Genomic DNA, 21,071 nt, shown 5'->3' on the forward strand with positions numbered 1-21,071 from the left:
AATATCTTTCTTTATAGGGTAGGCTCCATCACTTCATAACTGTATGCCCTGAAACAAGTTGCCTAACTCCTCTGAGCATTGCTGCCTCATCCATGAAAAAGGGACAGTGACACTAAACGAAGGAGTTGTTGTGAGGGTTAGCACATAGGCACAGCATCAAGCAGAGTGCCCAGTGCCAATAAGTACTTGACATGTACTTTGATCCACCCACTTTCATCCCACCTCCTTTTTCCTTTGTCACTGGTATTGCATTTGCTGTGCCTTTGTTTGGAAGGGAGAATGGGGCTAACCCAGGGGAACACAGTACATGTTCTTTTCTGTTTACTGAAGATATAAAGTGTGAGCATAATGTTTTGCACATGTAATAAGTGTGGGATATTTATAACATGAATGTTTGTGATAGACGTATGTGTCCCATATGCTTTGCCAGCCCATAGCAAAGAACTTAGACATTCCACACCCTGTTAAGTCTGGAGAGAACCATAGATGGAGAGGCAGCCCACTGAGGACCTCCACAGGGAGGCAGGGCTGGGTCCTCAGGAAAAGCAGAATTGGCCTCTGCATCCAGGAGGTATCTGTGTCCATGTCTTTTGGAGAGATCCAGGGCTCTGCTAAAACTGAGAGTCTGGGTATCCTGGGAACTGTGGCTTCAGGGGTCTTATTTGGGGGGGTGAAAGGGGCCTACGAGAGCCCCACATAGAGAGATGTGGCTGGACTCAGTGGGGCTTAGCACAGGGGAAATGACTCTCTGAGATTAACCCTTCCTCTGACCCAAGGCAGAGAGACCAGGAGCCTTTCTCCACACACAGCTTCCCAAGTGAGAAGCAGAAACAGTTTGGTAGAATCTTAGGAAATATCAAAAAACCACTCAGAGCAACTTAAGCAAACAAAGGGGTAACTTATTATAAAAACACAAGAAACAGAAACCCACTCAAAACAATCTGACACAAAAAGGAGACATGATTATAAGAAAACAACAGCCTAAGTAACTTAAGCTAAAAGGTTTCTATATTTTAACAATACAGATAACAACAACTCTGACACAAAAAAGCAAAATATTTTTAGAATACAAGAGCCCAAGGGCAGAAAGCATAAACTCCCAAAGGACTGGAATCAGGATGGCAGAGGCACAGACTGAGACCATCATCCACACTCCAGGATCGTTCTCTCTCCTCCCTGCCTCCTTCTGAGCACTTGCTACATTCTCCCCTCCCTGCAGATCAATTTTCCTTGCTTTTCCATTCTCCTGGGATAAATGTGGCTGTCTCACTCCTGACTTTCGTTTGTTTTTGTTTGTTGTTGTTTTCTTTTCTTTTCTTTTCTTTTTTTTTTTTTTTGAGACAGAGTGTCACTCTGTCACCCAGGCTGGAGTGCAGTGGCGCAATCTCAGCTCACTGCAACCTCCACCTCCCAGGTTCAAGTGATTCGCCTGCCTTAGCCTCCTGAGTAGCTGGGATTACAGGTGTGCATCACCACACCCAGCTAGTTTTTGCATTTTTAGTAGAGATGGAGTTTCACCATGTTGGCCAAGCTGGTTTTGAACTCCTGACCTCCAGTGATCCACCCGCCTTGGCCTCCCAAAGTGCTGGGAATACAGGTGTGAGCCACCGTGCCCAGATCACTCTTGGCTTTGAATCACTTCCCAGTTTATATTCTAGTTTCAGATCCCAAAGGATCATCTGAGGGACCAGGCTTAATTCAAGTATCCACTGAGCAGCATCATGGGATTAGGCTTTTGCAGAAGGGGCAAGAGCAGATCAGGCATTTTTATTTATTTATTCTTTCAGTAAATACGAATTGAGCAGCTACCATGTGCCAGACCTTCTTACAGGGGCTGAGAACAGACCTGGAAACCAAACAAAGTCTCTGCCTCCATGGAGTTCACATCCTCTTGACAACTAGACTGACAGACCCTTCTGTAGATGAAATGTTGGAAGCCCACCTGGTTCTAAGGCAAAGAGGGGTGGGTTTTTAGATGTCTCTGTTCAGTTGCTTATGAAGGGTGACTGTAGTGTCTTAGTCATCTCTGGGCAGACTTTCTAGGAGATGATTCTGAATGCAGTCATGTCATCTGTGGATTTCTATTAGACCATTGATCAGAGACACTTCTATTCTGAATTCATCCTCCTGGGTGGCTTTACCCTTTGCTAAAAGGAAACAGAGAAGAGCAGGGATCCTGTGTTTTGGATACAGTTACTAAAATGGAGTCACAGGGAGGTTTATGTCTTTCTCCAGGCCACGGATATCAACAGAACCAGTGGGGTGGAAGGACCTTTATTCTCATATACCAGCATGTGTGGCAGCCTTTTCCTAGGCAGGAATGTGCTGAAACATCCATGCACATGCGAGACATATTCATTCATTCAACAAATGCTTGATGACTCCTACTTCATGCCATGCCCTGTGCTGGGTGTTGAGAATACAGCAGGGAGCAAAGTAATCATGGTCCCTACCCTAATGTAACTTACAGGTGAGTGAGGGAAACAGCAAGAAGTAAGAAGCATAAGAAGTTAGGAAAGAAAACAACAGGCTCCTCTAAGAAATCAGAAGGGTTGTTGTGAAGGCCTCTCTGAGCAGGATCCATTTAGACAGAGCCCTAAAGGTTAAGTAGAAGCCCTCTGTGCCAGAGTGGGGGCCAGGGGCGTTTCAGAGGGAAGAGTTTGAAGTATGTGTTAGAGAATCTGAAAGAACACAGAAAAGACCAAAGTGAATCGATTTTTAATGGAAGGTCCTAAAAAGCCTGTATTTTCTCTTTCAAGCCCTTGGAAGTAACACTGTGGGCCTGGAAGCTACGGCCACACCTGCTACCACCCCTATTCTCACCACCTGCTGCTGTTATGGGTCATTCTTCTTAAATGCAAATTAGAACTATCTTCCATTCTGCCTCCTTTTAAAGGAATGCATGTTTGTTGGAAAAATTCAACCAATATATAAGCATATAAGATACACTCTTAAAGACTTAGCATGCCCCCAAATACCATCATCCCGTGCAATACCATTATTAACAGCTTGGTATCTCATTTCGGATACTTTCTATAAATATAAAGTAATGTAAAGTCTGCACCAGGAGTTGGCAAACTTTTTCTGGAAAGGGCCAGAGAGTAAGTATTTTTACTCCAGATGGTCTCTGTTGTCACTGCTCAGCTCTGTTAGTAATGCTAAAGGCAGCCACAGACAATATGTAAACAAATGGCTGTGTTCCAGTAAAATTTTATTTACAAAACCAGGCAGCCACCGACCTGTGGGCTGTAGTTTGCTGATCCCTGTTCTATATGAATGAGATTGCACCATATGTACTCATCTGTAATCTGATTTTTTTGTATATGAGCCCAAGAATAGATCTTGGACTCCTTCCCATATCAGTATTCAAAGAATAGTGCTATTCTTTTAAAAGGCTGCTAGTGTTTCAGTAGATGGCCCTAATCCACCCTTTGTAACCAGTTCCTTACTGGTTGAATGTTTGGGTTGTATTCAGATTTTTGCAGTTATAAGGTTTGGAAGTAAGCCTTATCTATTAGGACCAGAGAGAAGCTGGCTCTTCTCATTTTCCCATTTTGAAGGGCTTGGGTTTTATTTATTATAATCACCATGATGTTTTAGTCATTTAGTGTTATCATTCACAGCTGAGCTTTGGTTTGGCTGACTAAAGACCTGATTTTGGTCTTAATTCTACCTCTAAATAGCTGAAAGGCTTGGAAGACTCATTTGGCCTCTCTGATCACCATATTCCTCATCTATAAACTGAACATGAGCATAACTGGCCCTGCCTTCTGCAGAGGGTATTGTGAAACACAAATGAGATAACGGCTTGGAAAGTGCCTTGAAAATTATGAAGTGATATTCCTATGTAAGGGGCTATCATCACTATCATTATCCTTGTCATTATTATTAATGTGGTAATGCTTGGGATGATGAGCTCATCTTTCTCTTACATATGAGTAAATATAGAATAGAGTCTGTAGTTGGAATCGTTGATGTGGTTGTTGATTTTCCAAGCCTCAAAGTATTCAGCCAAACAATTCAGCAGCCATTTATTAAGCCTCTATTATGTGCCAAATAGGGCCAGCCTTGGTGCCAAGTTCTGTGCTAGTTGCCAGGGTTATGAGAAGATTAGGTGATGAATCCTCTCCTCCAGGAGTTCAGAACCTACTGGAAAGAAATACCCTTACCCAAGCTACCAAAATAGTGTGATACATGTTATAACCAGGGAAAGAAAAACAGAATTCTGCCAGAGAGAAGGCAGCATTAAAAGTGTAGGATTTTGCCACACAAATAAGGAAAGAAAGGACATTCTGACATCTGTAAAGTTCTGGGCCAGTCATACCCAGCTAGGGTCCAATGCTGGTGTAGCAGTTACCCAAAAACAGTTGCCTGAACAAGGTAGGCATTTATCAGACTTCCTATAAAAGAAATCTTGAGGACAGTGCCCAGGATTGATGAGGGAGCTCCACCTTGGCTCCTTTTGTCTCCCTACTCTACCATGCTAGTCCATGGATCCCATTTCAAGGTTATCTCTGATCCAAGATGTCAACTGAGATTCCAGCCATCATGTCTGAGTTCCAGACTGAGAGAAGGAGGAAAGGTGCAAGGAAGGAAAGGCCAATAAGCATTTCCCTCAGCTGAGTCAACTTCTCTTAAACAGTCTTTTTAAAAGTTCCACAATAATCCACTGAAGATATTTATTAAGTGCCCACCATGAGACAGACACTGGAATACGGCCGTGAACAAAACTGAACAGCTGCCCTTCTGAAATCTATATTCTAGTGGAGGGAGACAGAAAAAAATAAGCTCAATATAGAGTCGATGAGAGAGTATTAACTGCAGTGGAGAGAAATATAGCAGAGGAGGGTGTTGGGGGCATTGGGGAGAGGAGTATTGCAATTTTAAGTAGCTGCTCAAAGAGTGTCACTGAAGGACAAATTGAGCTAAGTCCTGAAAGAGGTAAGAGAGGGAGCCACAAAGACCAGAGGCCAGTGTGGTTGGAGCAAAGCTAGCATAGAGACAACAGGAGCTGAGGTCACAGAGGGGACTATTGGGGCCACATGTGCAGGGCCTTGAAGGCCTGTAAGGATTTTGGTTTTACCCCAAGTGAGACAGGAGACTATTGGATTGTTTTCAGCAGACATGATCTAACTCGTGTTTACACGAGGAGGCTGGGAAATGTAGAATTTAGCTGATGCCTTGAAGCTCTGGATAAAATTGGAGTTCTGTTATTGATGGATGAAGGTGGGGAAAGTGGTTATTGGGGACTACAGCTAGTTTTGCCTCTTATGAGCTGTGTGAACTTTGATTCCAAGTTATTTAATTTTTCTGAACTTTAAGTAAGATTTAACCCACTTTGAATTTATAAAAAGGATAGATGAAACAAAAGACATGATGACAGGTCCCTGGGTCTCTATGACTCACATATGGGTCACCCAGTGGCCATTTCTATTCTGGCCAGAGATACTAGGCATATGGAGAAGACAGATTTGATAAAGGAGGTCAAGGCAATGCATCACGGGGCACATGAGGAAACCGCTGAGGAGTCCCCTGTGACGAGTGGCTATGTTCTCAGTCCCACTTGGGTTTAAACGCAGTAGTGCATCCAGAGCTGCTCCACTCTCAGCTGCAGGCAACGACTTAAGGTGCAGGATGTTCTCACATGCTCCTGTGCAATAGTGAGACTCTCGGAGTTCCATCCCATCAGTCAACCAGATGATTGGCAGCTGAGTGACAGCCTCAAGCAATGGCCGCCTCCTGTGTAGGTAATCTAAAAGGTACCCAGGTGACAAGGACCGCCCTCAGCAAAATTCCTCCTGAGCCATTCATCTCTGATGAATGAACACTGATCCCTTCTATTCTGGTTCTTCCCTCCTTAGCTCCACTCTTTGAATTTCTGAGTCCTTCTGCAAGTACTGTCAGCACCCTTTTGTGAGTCCCCATCTCTAGACCTCTCTGTTGCCCCCCAATAATGTATCCTCCAAAATGCTCATCAGTCAACCTGATACTCAGTTGCATCTCCCTGGTACTGACTGGCCTCAGCTGTATCCTGTTACTGCCTAGCCCTGGTGACAACCCTCTTGACCATCAGTTATCTTAGAACAAGGAGGACTGAGGAAAGGTAATCATGCATAGAAGCGTGAGCATGGGCTCCCAGGAGCTCCTCAGGATTTCCAGCTGATGGTGAGGGATGCTGGAGAGTGTCCTACTCCAGAGATTTGGGACCTGGACTAGTACTCTCAAGCCACAGGCAATGTCAAGAGTGGTCTTGTTTGGTGCAGAAGGACAGAGTAGAGGACTGTTTATTCATATCACTGTATGACTGATATGGAAGACATGTAAGGATCAATAGCCACATGAAAAAAATACTGTGGTTTTCATAAACTGGCAAGCACCCAATACCCGATGCAAAGCCCTAGAAAACTGCACTGGAGACATCAACTTATCCCACCGGTCGGGTAACCCAACCCAGAGGTGGAAGTGAGTTTTGTACTTCCTCCCTGAATCTAAGTATTGGTACCCATGCACTCAGAAGTACCTGCAACAGATGGGTATGACTGGGCCTGCAGAACAGATGCCAGCTCCACTCCCCAGCCAGTGGTACAGATGGGGCAGAAGACAGAGGAAGAGAAAGAGCATCTCCAAAAGCAGACTGTCTGCCCTGCTTCTCAGGTGAACACAAAAGGCCAGGAGGCTGCTAAGTGTGGGGGGTCAAAGATGAGCAAAGTGGTGGGCTGTGCCTAAGCACTGACCTTTACCACAATGACCCTGCTGGCAGCTGACATATGGGCCAGGGACTGTCAGCCCCCACCAGCCAGAGAAACACATGCTTCCTTGGGGAGGAGCAAGCAGGGGATGAGAGAGGGCCTCAGGGATTTTGCTGGGGCTCCTTCCTCTGTCGGTCAAGGCAAGAACATGGGAGGAGGAGGGGAAATTGCCCTCTTCAATGTGATTTCCATCCTTCAATTTCTACCCAAATTTAGAGACGTTTCTAGACCTGAGGGGAATAGGAGCCACAGTCACGCATTCCCATGTGCTCTGTGGCTAATTAAAGTCAGGTTCTCCTCATGGGCACTGGAGCCCAAGAATAGCCTCCTCATGAGCCCTCTGTGTGTGTGCACGTGTTTGTGTTTCTTTTTCCCAGAAAACCCGCGGGAGTCATGTTTTGATCCTGGTTCCATCAAGAACGGCACAAGGGTGGGGTCCGACCTGAAGCTGGGCTCCTCCGTCACCTACTACTGCCACGGGGGCTACGAAGTTGAGGGCACCTCGACCCTGAGCTGCATCCTGGGGCCTGATGGGAAGCCCGTGTGGAACAATCCCCGGCCAGTCTGCACAGGTGGTGGAAGCCCTGGGATGGCAGGGGTCTGAGGAACTGAGGGCATGCCAGGGGCAGAAGGCACTGTGGGCTAGGGAAGGGAGGGGGGCAAGGTCCTCAAGCCCGGTTCCTCCAAGCCTGGCAAACCTGGGTTTGCCGTGGATGTGTATAGAAGTGGCTTATAATTCACTAGGTGTGCAGTTCCTGTCAAGGTATCATCTCAGAACACATGGTGTCCCTACCCCCATTCACATAGATGCTCATGCCCTCAACAGAGGCCCCCAGACATGCCACATCAGGGGGCTCACACCAGGGAGAAGTCATTTAAAGGTGGCTCCTGGACTAGTTCCTAGGCCTAGGGAAAATCACTGAGAGATCAGATATGTTGAAGTAAGGCCCGCAGAGTGTGCTGATTCCAGGTGGATCTGGGTGAGCCATGGGGGTCCTGACAAGAGGGATAGGAATGAGTATCAGGGCTTTAAGAGCTTAGTGACCACCTGTTGAAAAGCCAAGGGTACCCCTTTGTCATGGTAAAAGAGGCAGGCTCAGACCCGCCCCTTGTGGAAATTGGGCACGGTGGAGAGGAACAGAAGGTGGCTGGGTCACATGGGCTGGCCGCTCCCCATGGGGTTAGTCCGGGGAAGCTTCAGCTCCCTACTCAGGCTGACACTCACTGTCCAGGTCAGATGTCAGCCAGGGCAGCCGATCATTTCTAGCCCCACATGTAAGCAGAAGAGTTTCCTAATGTGCTCCCTCAGGCTGTGACTTCAGGGACCAATGTCAGGGTTAATAGGTAGAGGGCAAGAACTGACACCTGCCCAAGAGGGCCCTCGGTAGCTTCAGGGCAAGTTTCAGGCCACATGCCAGGCCAGGGTTGCATGTCCTTGGGCAGGGCAGGGTCCGCAGGACTTCCCTTCTCCAAGCTAGGGGCCGCCCACCTCAGGGCAGCCCTACTGGGGCCAGAAGCTCAGGCTGGAGCAGAACAGAGGATGGTCACCGGTAAGAGGCCCACAAGGTCACCTGACTCTCTATCTGGTTTCTCTTTCAGCCCCCTGTGGGGGACAGTATGTGGGTTCGGACAGAGTGGTCTTGTCCCCCAACTACCCCCAGAACTACACCAGTGGACAGATCTGCTTGTATTTTGTTACTGTGCCCAAGGACTATGGTATGGGTTTTGGTTGTTGTTGTTCATATGTTTTCTGACTCCTCACCCTCATTCCAAAATGGGCAATTCCTCAGACTCCTCCCAGTTATAAAGCCCCATTGTGGGAATTGCGGAACAGTCTCCCAAAAAGGACGGCCGAGTGCTGACATTTCTCAAATGGGCTGCAGAATACATTCCGGACACAAGAGGGCAGAAGGGCACAAGTGAGCCCCGCCAGAACCAAGGGGACAGAGTTGGTGAGAAACTGGCCAAGACAGAGGGAAGGCAAGGTGCCCCAGGGGACTACCCAGTATGGCCCAAGTCCTAAGGGAGGTGCTGCAGATCTAGACCTGTTAGGAACCCAGGGTGAGTGGCCAAGGAGCAGGAGGGAGGAAAGGAATGGGATGGAGCTGGGCTTGAAAGTGCAGGTGAGGGAGACCAGGGGCCACATCATTCTGGTGTCCCATCTGAGAACCAAAGCCTGGTCCAGAAGCTATAGGTAGGACAAGCAAGAAAAAAGTGAAAAGCAGGCCAGTGCCCTGGGAAGACAGAGAAACTTCTAGATTCCAAGAGATGTGGGCAGAAAAACCAACCCAGGCTCATTACCTGGTTGGCAGTGGGGACATTAAAGAGTCCTGCCAGCCCTGGAGGCATTCAGGAAGATGAAGGGCAACCAGGTGACCAGGCTGGCTTCTTTCTTCCTGGATCTCCTCTTTGTAGGAGGACTAACAACCATATCTAAACACAATTGATGTTGGGTGTGGCAAAGGACATCAACATGTCCCGACCACCCGGGGAGGAGCAGGAGGGAGGGAGCAGCCTGCAGAGAGCCAGCTCCTTATTCCCCAAGACAGGATGGGCAAGCACAGAGCAAGGCCTGATGCTTGAGGCGTTCGCCAAACATTTAGTAAGCGCCCATTGGGGGCCATGCACTCTACTGGGTCCTGGAGTTGCAGAGATGAGAGAGACATGTTCTCTGTCCTCTATAAATTCCCAGTCTCATCTCTACCCATAGCTCCAGCGATCAGTACACCCACTCCTGCCCCAGAACCAGGATACCTATGTACATGTACACACACTTCCCAGTATACTGAGGTGGTCTCAGACCTGCAGGATCGCTGTTAGAAAAGTCCTGAAAGGCTGTCCAATCTGATCTGCTACCCAGAGCAGAATCCTTGATAGGTGGGCATGCAGTTTGTGCTTGGATCCCTCCAGTGATAAGGAGCTCACAGCACTCACTACAGATCTCTGTATACAGTTTTCAACTCAATGACACTGACTAACTGAACTTGGGACGCCTGAATGTGGGGTCCTGACATCGCATGGAGAATGAGGGATAGTACCCAAAGCCCTCTGATGGCCTCCAGTAGCTGCTGCAGCTGCTGTCTGGGAAAGGAACAAAGTTGGCTCAGTTTCGCCTCCACCCGCCTGACCTTTGGGTGCAGCCCTCCATGTTGTCTTGACCCTTGTGAAGGCCAGCCCGGACTTCCCAGCTCCCCGCCTCCCTGTGCCGGGTGTCTGGCCACTGCCAGACTGTGCCACTGCACTAACCAGTGCAGCAAGCCACAGCCCAGGAACCAACAACTTCCCCAGGGCTGCCCTCCTCCTGGCTTGGGCCCCTAGACCCCTAGATCCCCTCTCCTGCCCCCAGCGTGCCTGCCCAGTCCCCACACCGTGTCTCCTCCACAGTGGTGTTTGGCCAGTTCGCCTTCTTTCACACGGCCCTCAACGACGTGGTGGAGGTTCACGACGGCCACAGCCAGCACTCGCGGCTCCTCAGCTCCCTCTCGGGCTCCCATACAGGTATCCGGGGCTCGGCCAGGGTAGGGATGGTTGTGGGCCGGGGGCATCACGGCCGGCTAAAGGAAGGAGGCTCTAGAGGCACCCCATGGCCGCAGGTGGAACCCTACGGCTCTGCGTGCCTGTCGTGCTCTGGTGCTTTTCTACAACGCAGCAGCCAGCTCCTGAGAGCTCCAACTAGCGGGGCCTTCAGCAGCTGCCCTTACCTAGGCTGTGTCTACACCGCCCCCTTGTGGTGTAGCCTTCTCCTGTTGGTTCGTATTCAGATGCAACTTTTTTTCTTATTATAAATGTATTGCATTTTCATTACAGAAAACTTAGTGACAAAACAAAATAATTGCATACAGAATCAAAACAAAGACTACCCCGAAAGAGCCCACTGACAAGATGTAGTGGACTTCCTTCCAGTCTTTGTATCTACTTCGAAGTTTACGTATTTTATTCAACAAACCAATATACATATTTTATTGAAATATTCGCTACGAGCTTTTCTCTGTCATTTTTTTTCCTCTAGGCTAGGAGTTTTAAGTGCCACATAGTAGTCTCTCTCATAGTTAGTTAAAATTTATGTAACGAATTCCCTATTATTGAACATTTAGATTGTAATGTTTTGTGCTTATGAATAGTAATGCAATGTATTGTACATACATCTTTATACACATTTCTGTTACTTTAGAATATCTAGAAGTGGAATTGTCAAGTTAAAGGATATGTGAGATCTTTAAGGCTTTTTATGCAGATTATCAAATATCCCTCTAGAAAGATCTTGTCAGTTTGATCACCAACAAGAAAGAGGGCATGTTTTATTCTCACAAAAACCAGGTAATTAAAAAAACAAAAGCGTCATCAGTTTGAAAAGTGAAAATGGTATCTCATTTTCTAATTTTCCTTGTTTTATTACTAGTTAGGTTAAATTTTTATAATGTGTTTATTGGCCTGTGCATTTTTTGTGAATTTATTGTGAATTTGTGTTGATTTTTCTATAAGCACTTATTTTCTTATTTATTGAGTAGAGCTCCATATTTTATAAGCTATATAAATATATATAATATGCTATAAAAAGCCCTCCTCTCCAGCTTGTCTTTTGCTATATAATTTTCTTCAGGGTGCTTTAATGTCAGAATATGTAAATTTCCCATGCTATCAAATCTATCAATGTTTTCTTATATAGTTTTCTCCTTTGCTTTTATGCTGGTCAAATAAATATTCCTCTGTGTTTTCTTTCACTTCTTAGTTTCATCACACTGCTTTAATACCTTTGGAATTTATTTTGATTTATTATTTGATATAGGGAATCTAACCATATTCTTTCAAATATAGTTAATCTGTTGTCCTAGCAGAATTTTCAAAATGCCAAATTTACATATACTAAATTTTTATGAAGTGTCTGTTCTTAGACTTTTTATCCATTTCTTCTAAGTGTCTATTTATTCCTTTTTCCGTTTTAATTATTATAACACTATAATAGTGTTTACTATATAATAATTTTAAATACATGGTACTATAAGTCCCCAGAGCCATTCTTTGTTTTGAATTTTTATTGGCTGTTGTTGCTTACTTTTGCCTCCAAATTATATTTAGAAATATTTTGTTAAGTTTAAAACATTGCATCAAAATCTTGACTGGGATTTAATAAAACTTATACATTAAATTAGGGTGAACTCACATGTTTATATTAACTCTTCTTCCCATCCAGGAATACAATATGTCTCTCCATTTGTTTGTCTTCTGTAGCCCTTGGGATGGTGCTATAATTTTTATTTAGGCAGTATTCATTTTTTGTTAACTTTATTCCTAGATATTTCATGGAGATTTTTGTTGCTGTTGTAAATGGGTCTTTTTTCCCCCGTTATGTTTTCTAGCTGGTCTTTACTAGTATATTCAAAGACTGTTGTTTTTGGCATATTTGCTTTGTAAAGTCATTGGACTCTTCATAACACTGCTTACACTGCCAACTAATTCTCCTGGCTCCTCTAGGCAAGAAGTAATATCATCTGCAAATAAATTTGTCTCATTATTTTATCTCCTCCTTTTCAGTGGTTTTTCTTTTATTTTCTTCAATGGTTATTGGTCTATTCAGGTATATTACTCTAATATCAATGTTGATATTTTAGCTTTTAGTAAAAAATCCATTTCATAATTTCATTTGCATTTAGTACCACAATGTATATAATGTACTATGGTGATCTTTACCCTGCTTTGTATTAGTGGTGACATTCCTGCCTTTGTTATGCTGCATCGTGCATTCATCATCCCCTTTTTACTCGGCTGTACCAGGTGTTTTGTGTTTTTGTGGTTTTTTTTTTAATTTTTATTGCTGCAATTTATCAATTATTCTGCAGTTTGTTGTTGCTATTTTTTTATTAATATCTGCCTTTATTTCATCATTTCCTTCCTCATATTTTTCTTCTGATTATTTTGTTCTTGTTCTAACTTCTTGAATTGAGAGCTCTGTTCATTATTTTCTCTGTGTAATAAAGAACATGTTTACAGCGATGTATTCACCTCCAAGCATAGTTTTGGATTCATGCCATAAATTTTGATATGTACTATGCTCATCATCATTACTTTTTAAATAGCTCATCATGGTGTTGTTTACTCTTTTTGCCCAAGTGTTGGCTAAGAATGTCTTTTCTTTTCCCCTAAGAATATGGATTTTATTCTTGTTGCATTAAACTTTTGTGTTAATTTATATTTTTATTTCCATGTAGTGAAAGAATGTGGCCTGTACCATTTCTTCTTTGGGGATTAATTGAGGTCCTTTCAGTAGCCGAGGACCTTTTTTTTAGTTTTCTAAATATTTAAGAAGGATGTGTGTTCTCTGTAAGGTAGAGAAGCAGGACGAATGAGCTCAGGCTCTACAATCACACTCTTTTCTTAGCTCTCCTATTTGTTTTCTAGGTGACTTAGGGCACAATACTTGACCTCTCTGAGCTTCAGTTTTCTCCTCTGTAAAATGCAAAGAGAAAGAGTCCTACCTCCTAAAGTTAGTGTTAGGAGTAAATGAGTTTTGTAATTGCCATTAAATCAATCTTACTCAATTTTGTTATTCAAATCTATTGTATCAGTGATTCTCAACCAAATGAATTTTTTGTAACCACCACCTCACACGTACACACCCAACCAAGAGTGTAAATCAGGAACTCCTGGAGTAGGATGCCTTTTCAAAACAGATAGATAGATAGATAGATAGATAGATGTATAGCTATAGATTTAGAGTTATAGTAAAGATTTTCAAGTAAAGAGATATAGAGAGGTCTACATTTAAGACCTATAGATGTAAATATGGATGTAGATATAGGTGTATAGGACCAGTAGAAACAGGAAGGAAAGGAAGGAAAGGAAGGAAGGAAGAAGATGGGGGAGGAAGATGAGAGAGTGAGAGAGAAATAAAGATGTATAAGACCTGTAGATGTCAAACTCCTGACCTCAAGTGATCCACCTGCCTCAGCCTCCCAAAGTGCTGGGATTACAGTGAAACCCCATCTCTACTAAAAACACAAAAATTCACTGGGCATGGTGGTGGGTGCCTGTAATCCCAGCCACTCAGGAGGCTGAGGCAGGAGAATCACTTGAACCCAGGAGGCAGAGGTAGCAGTGAGCCAAGAGCGCGCCATTGCACTCCAACCTGGGCGACAGAGCGAGACTCCGTCTCAAAAGAAAAAAAAAAACCTGTAGATATCAATATCAGTATGTTCAGAGAGTCCCTTATTCCTCATTTGGAGAAACACTGATAACGAGCCATTGATACTGATGGGAGTGTACTATGTCCCTGTCCCTGAGTTGTGCTGGGGGAGAAAAAGCTTAAGGACCACTACTCAACAGTCTTCATTTTGTTTTTCTATTTGATATATCAATGATTGTGAATGTTGCATGAAAGTATTTCCCATTACAATTATGATATTTTGTTGTCTTCTTGTATTTCTAGCAATTTTTGCATCTGTTTTCCTGACATATCTTCTCTCATTTTCTCCAAGTCTTTTTCTTTTAAGAGGAAGTTGACTCATTTATTTTACAAGTGAATTATTTGGTCTGATATCTGTCATCTTGTATTGTTCTTTCTGCGCTTTTGTTTGTGTTGTTTTGATTTTGCTTCCTCGCTTTTCCATACATACCTGACCCATCTCTAATTTTTAAGTTTTTCTTGATATATTTGGACTTTTATATTAATGTTATAGTAGTTATTTTTTAAATTGTGGACTTCTTCCCCAAGAGCAAATTTTTGCATTTGCATTTTGTTTTGTTAGCTCATTGACAATAGTTATTATACTTTTCTGGTTGTATTTATCCCTGCTGTTTCCTGAATTCCCTACTTTAGTTTTGGGTTTTTATTTTTTTTTTCAGTAGGGCTTATAACTGCAGTACTTTCTGTACCATGCGTATATGAGAATGCTTTCCTTTTGACATGGGATATAAATGACAACTTGATTGTAAATCAAATTATGGGTCAAACTTTATCTTTCAAAACTGCAGTAATTATTCCACTCTATTCCAACATTTACTATTACAGACAAATTGGGGTCCAATGTGATTCTTTGTCCTTGTAAGTAACCTGTGCTTTTCTGTCTATATGATTTTCTTTTTTTGTTGTTGTTAATTAAAAAGACCACTGGAATGTGTTGTGGTGGAGGTCTCTTCTCACTAATTCTACTTTGCACTTGGCAAATATTTCAATCTGTACCTCACATCTTAGGAAAAGTGTCTTCTTCCTTAAATGATTTTTTTTTTTTTGAGACAGAGTCTCACTCTGTCACCCAGGCTGGAGTGTAGTGGTGCGATCTCAGCTCACTGCAACCTCTGCCTCCCAGGCTCAAGAGATTCTCCTGCCTCAGTCTTCTGAGTAGCTGAGACTCCAGGTGTGCTCCACCACACCCGCCTAATTTTTGTATGTTTAGTAGAGATGGATTTTCACCATGTTGGTCAGGCTGGTCACAAATTCCTGACCTCAGGTGATCCGCCTGCCTCAGCCTCCCAAAATGTTGGGATTACAGATGTGAGCTACCTTACCTTGCCTTAAATGATTTTTTTTCTCCTTCAATTTCTCTGTCTTCTCTTTCTGGAATTCCTGATATATGCATATGGATTTTTTTTTCATCTTTCATGTCACTTGTCATTTCTCTCGTTATTTTAATCTCTTTATCCTTTTTCTGTGGATTCTGAGAGAATTTCCCAAATTTCATCTCCACTTCACTGTTCAGTTTCTGTGGAATCCAGCTGCTTGCACTAGCATTTCTCGTCTCTTTGCAGCCTTTATTGATCTCAGATCCTTCTTCCTCTGACTTCACAGATGCGATGCTAGATTTAATCTCATGACAACCATGACTGAACATCTGCTGAGAGTTTTGCCTGTTCTTTGGTGTGGTTCACATAAAGTATTTGCTTTGACTTCTCAAAGTGATCTCCTTCCTCAAAAGTTTAACATTTTTTCTTATGTCCAGTGATTTTACTATTTGCTCTCCCTTGAAGATGGGGCCCATGTGCCTTCAGGGCTGAAGTTGACATGGGTTCTGTGAGAGCTCACTAGGGTCCTTATCCACATCTGTCAGGCCAAATAGAAAAGTTGAGTTTCACTCTGCTCACATCCATCTGGAGGAAGAATTGGAGATGGCAGTGATAACAAAGGGAGGCTTTGTCTTCATGAGTTTCTTTCTGCTTTGGCAGCTACACGTGAGCTGGGGGCAATAAATGTTAGCTGGGACAATGACTCCTAGCCAGGCTTAGCCCTCTGGGTCACATATACATCTAAGCCTGCCTTGCAAAAGCTCTCTGCTCCCCTGTTGGTGGCATCACATGAGCTTCCTGGAAGTACAGGTGGACCTCCCAGTAGTTCCTTTGTGGGTCCCAACTCTAGCCCTCACTGTAGTGGAGATAGAGCCTGGTTCTCTGTAATCCCTTCTTTCCTCCTGAGAATGGGGTCTGGGGTCAGCAGCCCTTCTCAGGGGTCCCTGAGGCTGCAGGGGGGCAGCAGGCAGAGTGGCCATGCTGCTGCCTCCACCCATGTTCTCCCTGCGCTTCCCCAGGATGGCAACTACACTAATTGGCTGCAGGTCTAGTTGGTGCTGTCTCTCCCCGGCCCATCTGTACTGCACCAGGCAGAAGATGTACCTTTGTCTTCTGCTACAAAGGCTGTCACCCTCCTTTGGTTTCCTGTGCTCATACAGGTTCCCCCCAGTTTGTATGTTATTGACCAGCAATAGTACATCCTGGTTTGCCTGGGACAGTCCCACCATAACTATTGATAGCACTTTCTTTGACTCTCAAAAGTGTTCTAGTATGAGCAATAAATTACACCATCCCTCTGGTTATCGATCATTTCACAGGATGGTGGGAGAGTGTCTGGGAAAGACCAGTTGCTCCTAGATGATCACATCATCCTCCTTCCTAGAAGCCGATGCTATTTTTAAAAACTCAGATTGATGTCAGTTTTCCAAGTAAATCACCAGTCAGTCGGCTTGGTAACAGCTGCTGTCTCCATCCCTGTTGCTCCACACATCCCTAGCAGCCTTCTCCTTTCTGGCACAGGTCATTTAATCGTTCTGGGCCTCTCTTTCCTTCTTTATTAAATGAGGGTACTGAACTCTGTCATGCCAACCTCACAGTGACCACAGGTCAAGTTAAGACTGTGGATGAAAAAGCTTTCTATAAACTTTAAATTGTAAAGTGCAGTAAAAAATGTGAGATTTTATTTCAGGAAGGCCTGGAATATGGAAGGAATTGCTGCATGGGGTACTGGCAGCCCCTCCTTCCTGGCCAGGATTTCATCTTCTGGGCTCACCTGCTGGATTCACTGTTCTCTCCTCCTTGCCCCTTATCTCGGCAGGAGAATCATTGCCCTTGGCCACCTCCAATCAAGTTCTCATTAAGTTCAGCGCCAAAGGCCTCACACCAGCCAGAGGCTTCCACTTTGTCTACCAAGGTATGGAGGACATGGACGCTGGAGATAGGAAGGTGATCTCGGTTCTTAAGGGACTTGTGATAGAAGGAACAGGGATCTTTGACCTCTAGTCTGAGTCCCTTTCTCAGGGTGTTTGGGGGCAGTTACTAGTTTGTAGGGCAATTCCCTGAAATTCAGTTAACTTTATGCATTCACTTACTCAGCAGACATTTCTTAGACAAGTTCTGTGTTTAATGAGGAAGGAAATCAGACAAGGGCAGCTAATTTTTTCCCCTTCCCCACTCCACCCATTGTCTGGCATGGTCCAGATGGCACTGAAGAGACCAGCCCAGGCATCTTACCTAGACCCCCCTGGAGCTTGGTTTTGTCTGCCAGGCACAGTAAAGGTGCGGGGAAAACATAGGCTTTGAAGTGCCATGGACATCGATTTGAATCCCACCTCCCCACCTTCGAGCTAGGCTCCAGCTACGCCAGGCCTCAGAGCCTGTTTGCTCACCTGTAAGGAGAGGGCGATCGCAATGCCTCACTGATAAGATGCAAAGAGGCTTCAGGAAGTAGCTGGTACCAACCAGCCAGTCGGTGTTAGTTCCCTTCCTTACTGGCCCAGAATGGCAGTTTGGAGCATCCTGGCTTTCACCCCCCACAACCTCCGCTTGCCAAGGAGAACATCTACTTGTGTAGGGCCCAGGTTCTAAGCATGGTCCTGTTCATTCGACTCTGCCCAGGATGAGCTGTGTTTCTCTATGCAGGAGTGATCCTGCCACAGGGAAGGCCATCCTGGGCCCATCAGCCATTGTGGGCAGCAGGAGGGAGAGAAGACTGGGGTCATGGAGGGCAGGGCCCCAGGCAGGATCTTAAGGCACATGGGGAAAACAGGACAGAGGCAGAGCAAAGGCCCTGAAGGTGGAGGAGGAAGGCCCATTCTCCTTGCTAGGGAACGTGGGACCCTGATGAGTGAGGGGCGTCATTGGGAAGGCAAAGAACAAAACTGGGCCTAAGGTCTGTGGGAGGTCCACGGCTCTACCTCCCGTGCTTTCCAGGAGCTGTGCTGTAGCCCTGTGTGTCCAACTATAATTCAGTATAACAGGCATCCTCCTAGTTAGCCCTCGAGCCCTTCCCTACGGGAGAGCATCCAGAGCCTCCCAGGGTTTCATCCAGACGGTCTTTGTTCCAGACCCGTTGTATGTCCGTCCCTGGGCCAGTTTCTGGGGGGTGAGGCCTCCCCTCAGTGCCCTTGTCCCCCACAGCGGTTCCCCGAACCAGCGCCACGCAGTGCAGCTCTGTGCCAGAACCCCGCTATGGCAAGAGGCTGGGCAGTGACTTCTCGGTGGGGGCCATCGTCCGCTTCGAATGCAACTCCGGCTATGCCCTGCAGGGGTCGCCAGAGATCGAGTGCCTCCCTGTGCCTGGGGCCTTGGCCCAGTGGAATGTCTCAGCGCCCACGTGTGTGGGTGAGTAACCAGGACCCGGGCGTTGGGGGTGCGGGGGGCGGCACGTAGTCCTTTCTCTCTAGGGGAGGCAGTCAGCCCCAGTGATGCCCCATGACACACAGCGGCCGCTTCCCACCGCATGGCTGAGGTGGGGTGTCCCAGTCAACCCCAGTCCCCGGCGCTGTGGGCTGTGTAAAGACAGCCGGTGTACTGGGGACGGGGCACACGTGGTGAGAGGAGCTGGGCCCAGGGCCCCGAAGAGAGTTGCATGGTGAGAGGCCGTGGAGATGGCAGGACTGGGGACATTAGGGACACACCCCCATGGGGAGGAGGACAAACAGAGGCTGGGGGCCCTGAGGGAGGAGTCAGCTTGGGAAGGCTCCCACGGGAGGCCACAAAGCCTCTGACCCGACGGCCTCTCCTCCCAGTGCCGTGTGGAGGCAACCTCACGGAGCGCAGGGGCACCATCCTGTCCCCCGGCTTCCCAGAGCCGTACCTCAACAGTCTCAACTGTGTGTGGAAGATCGTGGTCCCCGAAGGCGCTGGCATCCAGGTAGGGGCAAGGAGGCACCTCGGTCAGGCAGGTGGCCGTCTGCTCACAGGTAACTGCTCACAGGTGACAACCACAGGTGCTGGCTGGTGCCAAGGCCTGAGTCAGGGTGAGCCAGAAAGAGACATATCAGCCCTGTACCTGCCCCTGCGGCTAAGAAGGCTCAGTCCCAAGTGTGGAGATGTGACGCTAAGGAGGCTCAGTCCCAAGTGTGGAGATGTGGCTGCCATGCAGAAAACACAGCAGGTTCCAGGCCCCAAGAGCTTCAGGGGCATGCGGTGGGAGTCCGGTAACACAGGAAGGAGGAGAGGTAGACATTGATTGGCCCTGGCCAGGAAGGGAGGCTAAAAGAAGGAATGGGCCTGGAGCTGGAATCTGAAGTATGGAAAGGATTCATAGAAGTTGTTTCTCAAATGGCTAAAGATTTTCTTAAGATTGTGAGGGTTAGAAGGGGAGGCAGTGCTGATGAGAAGAAAGAGCAAAGCACCCAACACAGATGAAGCACAGAGAACCCCCAGGCACACACCTAGGGAACCGCGCACAGCCTGAGCTGTAGAAGCTGAACTGGGAGCATAACTAGTACCCAGGGGTAAGAGCCAGGCAGAGGGAGGCCCCAGCATTGGTGCCAAGGCAGGGAAGAGGGTCAGGAGCCTGCAAGGCCAACAGAGAGGCAGCAAACTGGGAGTCCAGCAGACAGATCTGGGCAGGAGTGAGTTACGGGCTCATTGCTGCAGGACATCTGATGCAATCAAGGCAGGAAAGTGGGGAAACCCAAGGAACATTCCAGAGATGAGGAGACGGTCAGTGAGACTGTCTTCCCACTTCCTGGAATTTCTTTTCCCCATTCTCTGCCTTGCAAAATATCCCACTGTCTTCTAATCATTTTTTTCCACATCTGTCTTCCCCACTGGACAACAAGCTCCTTGGAGTCGGGGCTGCATCTTACTTTTATTGAAAGGGACTAGCACAGTGTTAGGCCCAGAGTAGATTCTCAACAAATTGAATTAACTACGGGAAGGGCAGAAAGGGAAAGCAGAGAAGGAGGGAGGGATGCAGGCTGCCTAACCAACAATTCACTCTTCTGCCTTCCCAGATCCAAGTAATCAGTTTTGTGACAGAGCAGAACTGGGACTCCCTGGAAGTATTTGATGGTGCAGATAACACTGTAACCATGCTGGGGAGTTTCTCAGGTAAGCTGGGTTTCCAGGGGCTTCAATTTGGAGGGTAGTACTAGAGCTCATCATCATGAACATTGTTATTATCATTATTATTATTGAGATATAATTTATATTCCATGAAATTCACCACTTTCAAGTGGACACATCGGTGGTTTTCAGGAGATTCAAAAGGTCCCGCAACCATCACTACTATCTAATCCCAGAACATTTTGACCACCCCAAAATAAACCAGGTACCCATTTGCACTTCCCTCCCCAGCCCACACCTAGCCTCTAGTAACCAGTAATCTATTTTCTATCTCTATGGATTTGCCTATTCCAGGCATTTCATATAAATGGAAGCCTTCTGTGTTTGGCTTCCTTCACTTAACATGATGTTTTCAAAGTTCACCAAGTCACAGTATGGTTCAGCACTTCATTGTAAGGACAGAGCATATTTTATGTGTCCGTTCATCAGTCAATGGCTTGTTTCCACTTTTGTGCTGTTATGAATAATGCTCATGCACAAGTCTTGGTGTGAACACATGTTGTCACTTCTCTTGAGTATATACCTAGGAGTGGAATTGCTGGGTCATGTGGGAACTCTATGTTTAACTTTCGGAGGAACTTCCTGTTTTCCAAAGTGGCAACACCATTTTGCCATTCTAGTGATGGACTTCTGACTGAGTGTGGTGTATAGCTGTGCCCAGTGGCCAGGGCAATTATCTGAATCTTTTAGGCCCAGAACTCTAGGTGGCCAAGAGATAAAGAAGAGTCACATGCTTCAGATAAACTG

At 45.9% G+C, this 21,071-nt stretch overlaps 1 protein-coding gene across 7 annotated transcripts in view; it reads left to right on the forward strand.

Moving 5' to 3' along the window:
- CSMD2 (CUB and Sushi multiple domains 2) overlaps positions 1-21,071 on the forward strand; it is a 664,749-nt gene that overhangs the window by 533,422 nt on the left and 110,256 nt on the right. For all 7 annotated transcript variants that reach the window (XM_054538082.2, XM_054538100.2, XM_054538088.1 and 4 more), the window contains 7 exons: positions 7,127-7,321; positions 8,349-8,465; positions 10,134-10,247; positions 17,065-17,160; positions 18,387-18,590; positions 18,998-19,122; positions 20,213-20,309. In XM_054538082.2, coding sequence (XP_054394057.1) covers positions 7,127-7,321; positions 8,349-8,465; positions 10,134-10,247; positions 17,065-17,160; positions 18,387-18,590; positions 18,998-19,122; positions 20,213-20,309 — 948 coding nt within the window. The remainder of the gene's footprint in view (positions 1-7,126; positions 7,322-8,348; positions 8,466-10,133; positions 10,248-17,064; positions 17,161-18,386; positions 18,591-18,997; positions 19,123-20,212; positions 20,310-21,071) is intronic.

This window comes from Pongo abelii, chromosome 1, assembly GCF_028885655.2.
Source record: "Pongo abelii isolate AG06213 chromosome 1, NHGRI_mPonAbe1-v2.0_pri, whole genome shotgun sequence".
NCBI lineage: Eukaryota > Metazoa > Chordata > Mammalia > Primates > Hominidae > Pongo > Pongo abelii.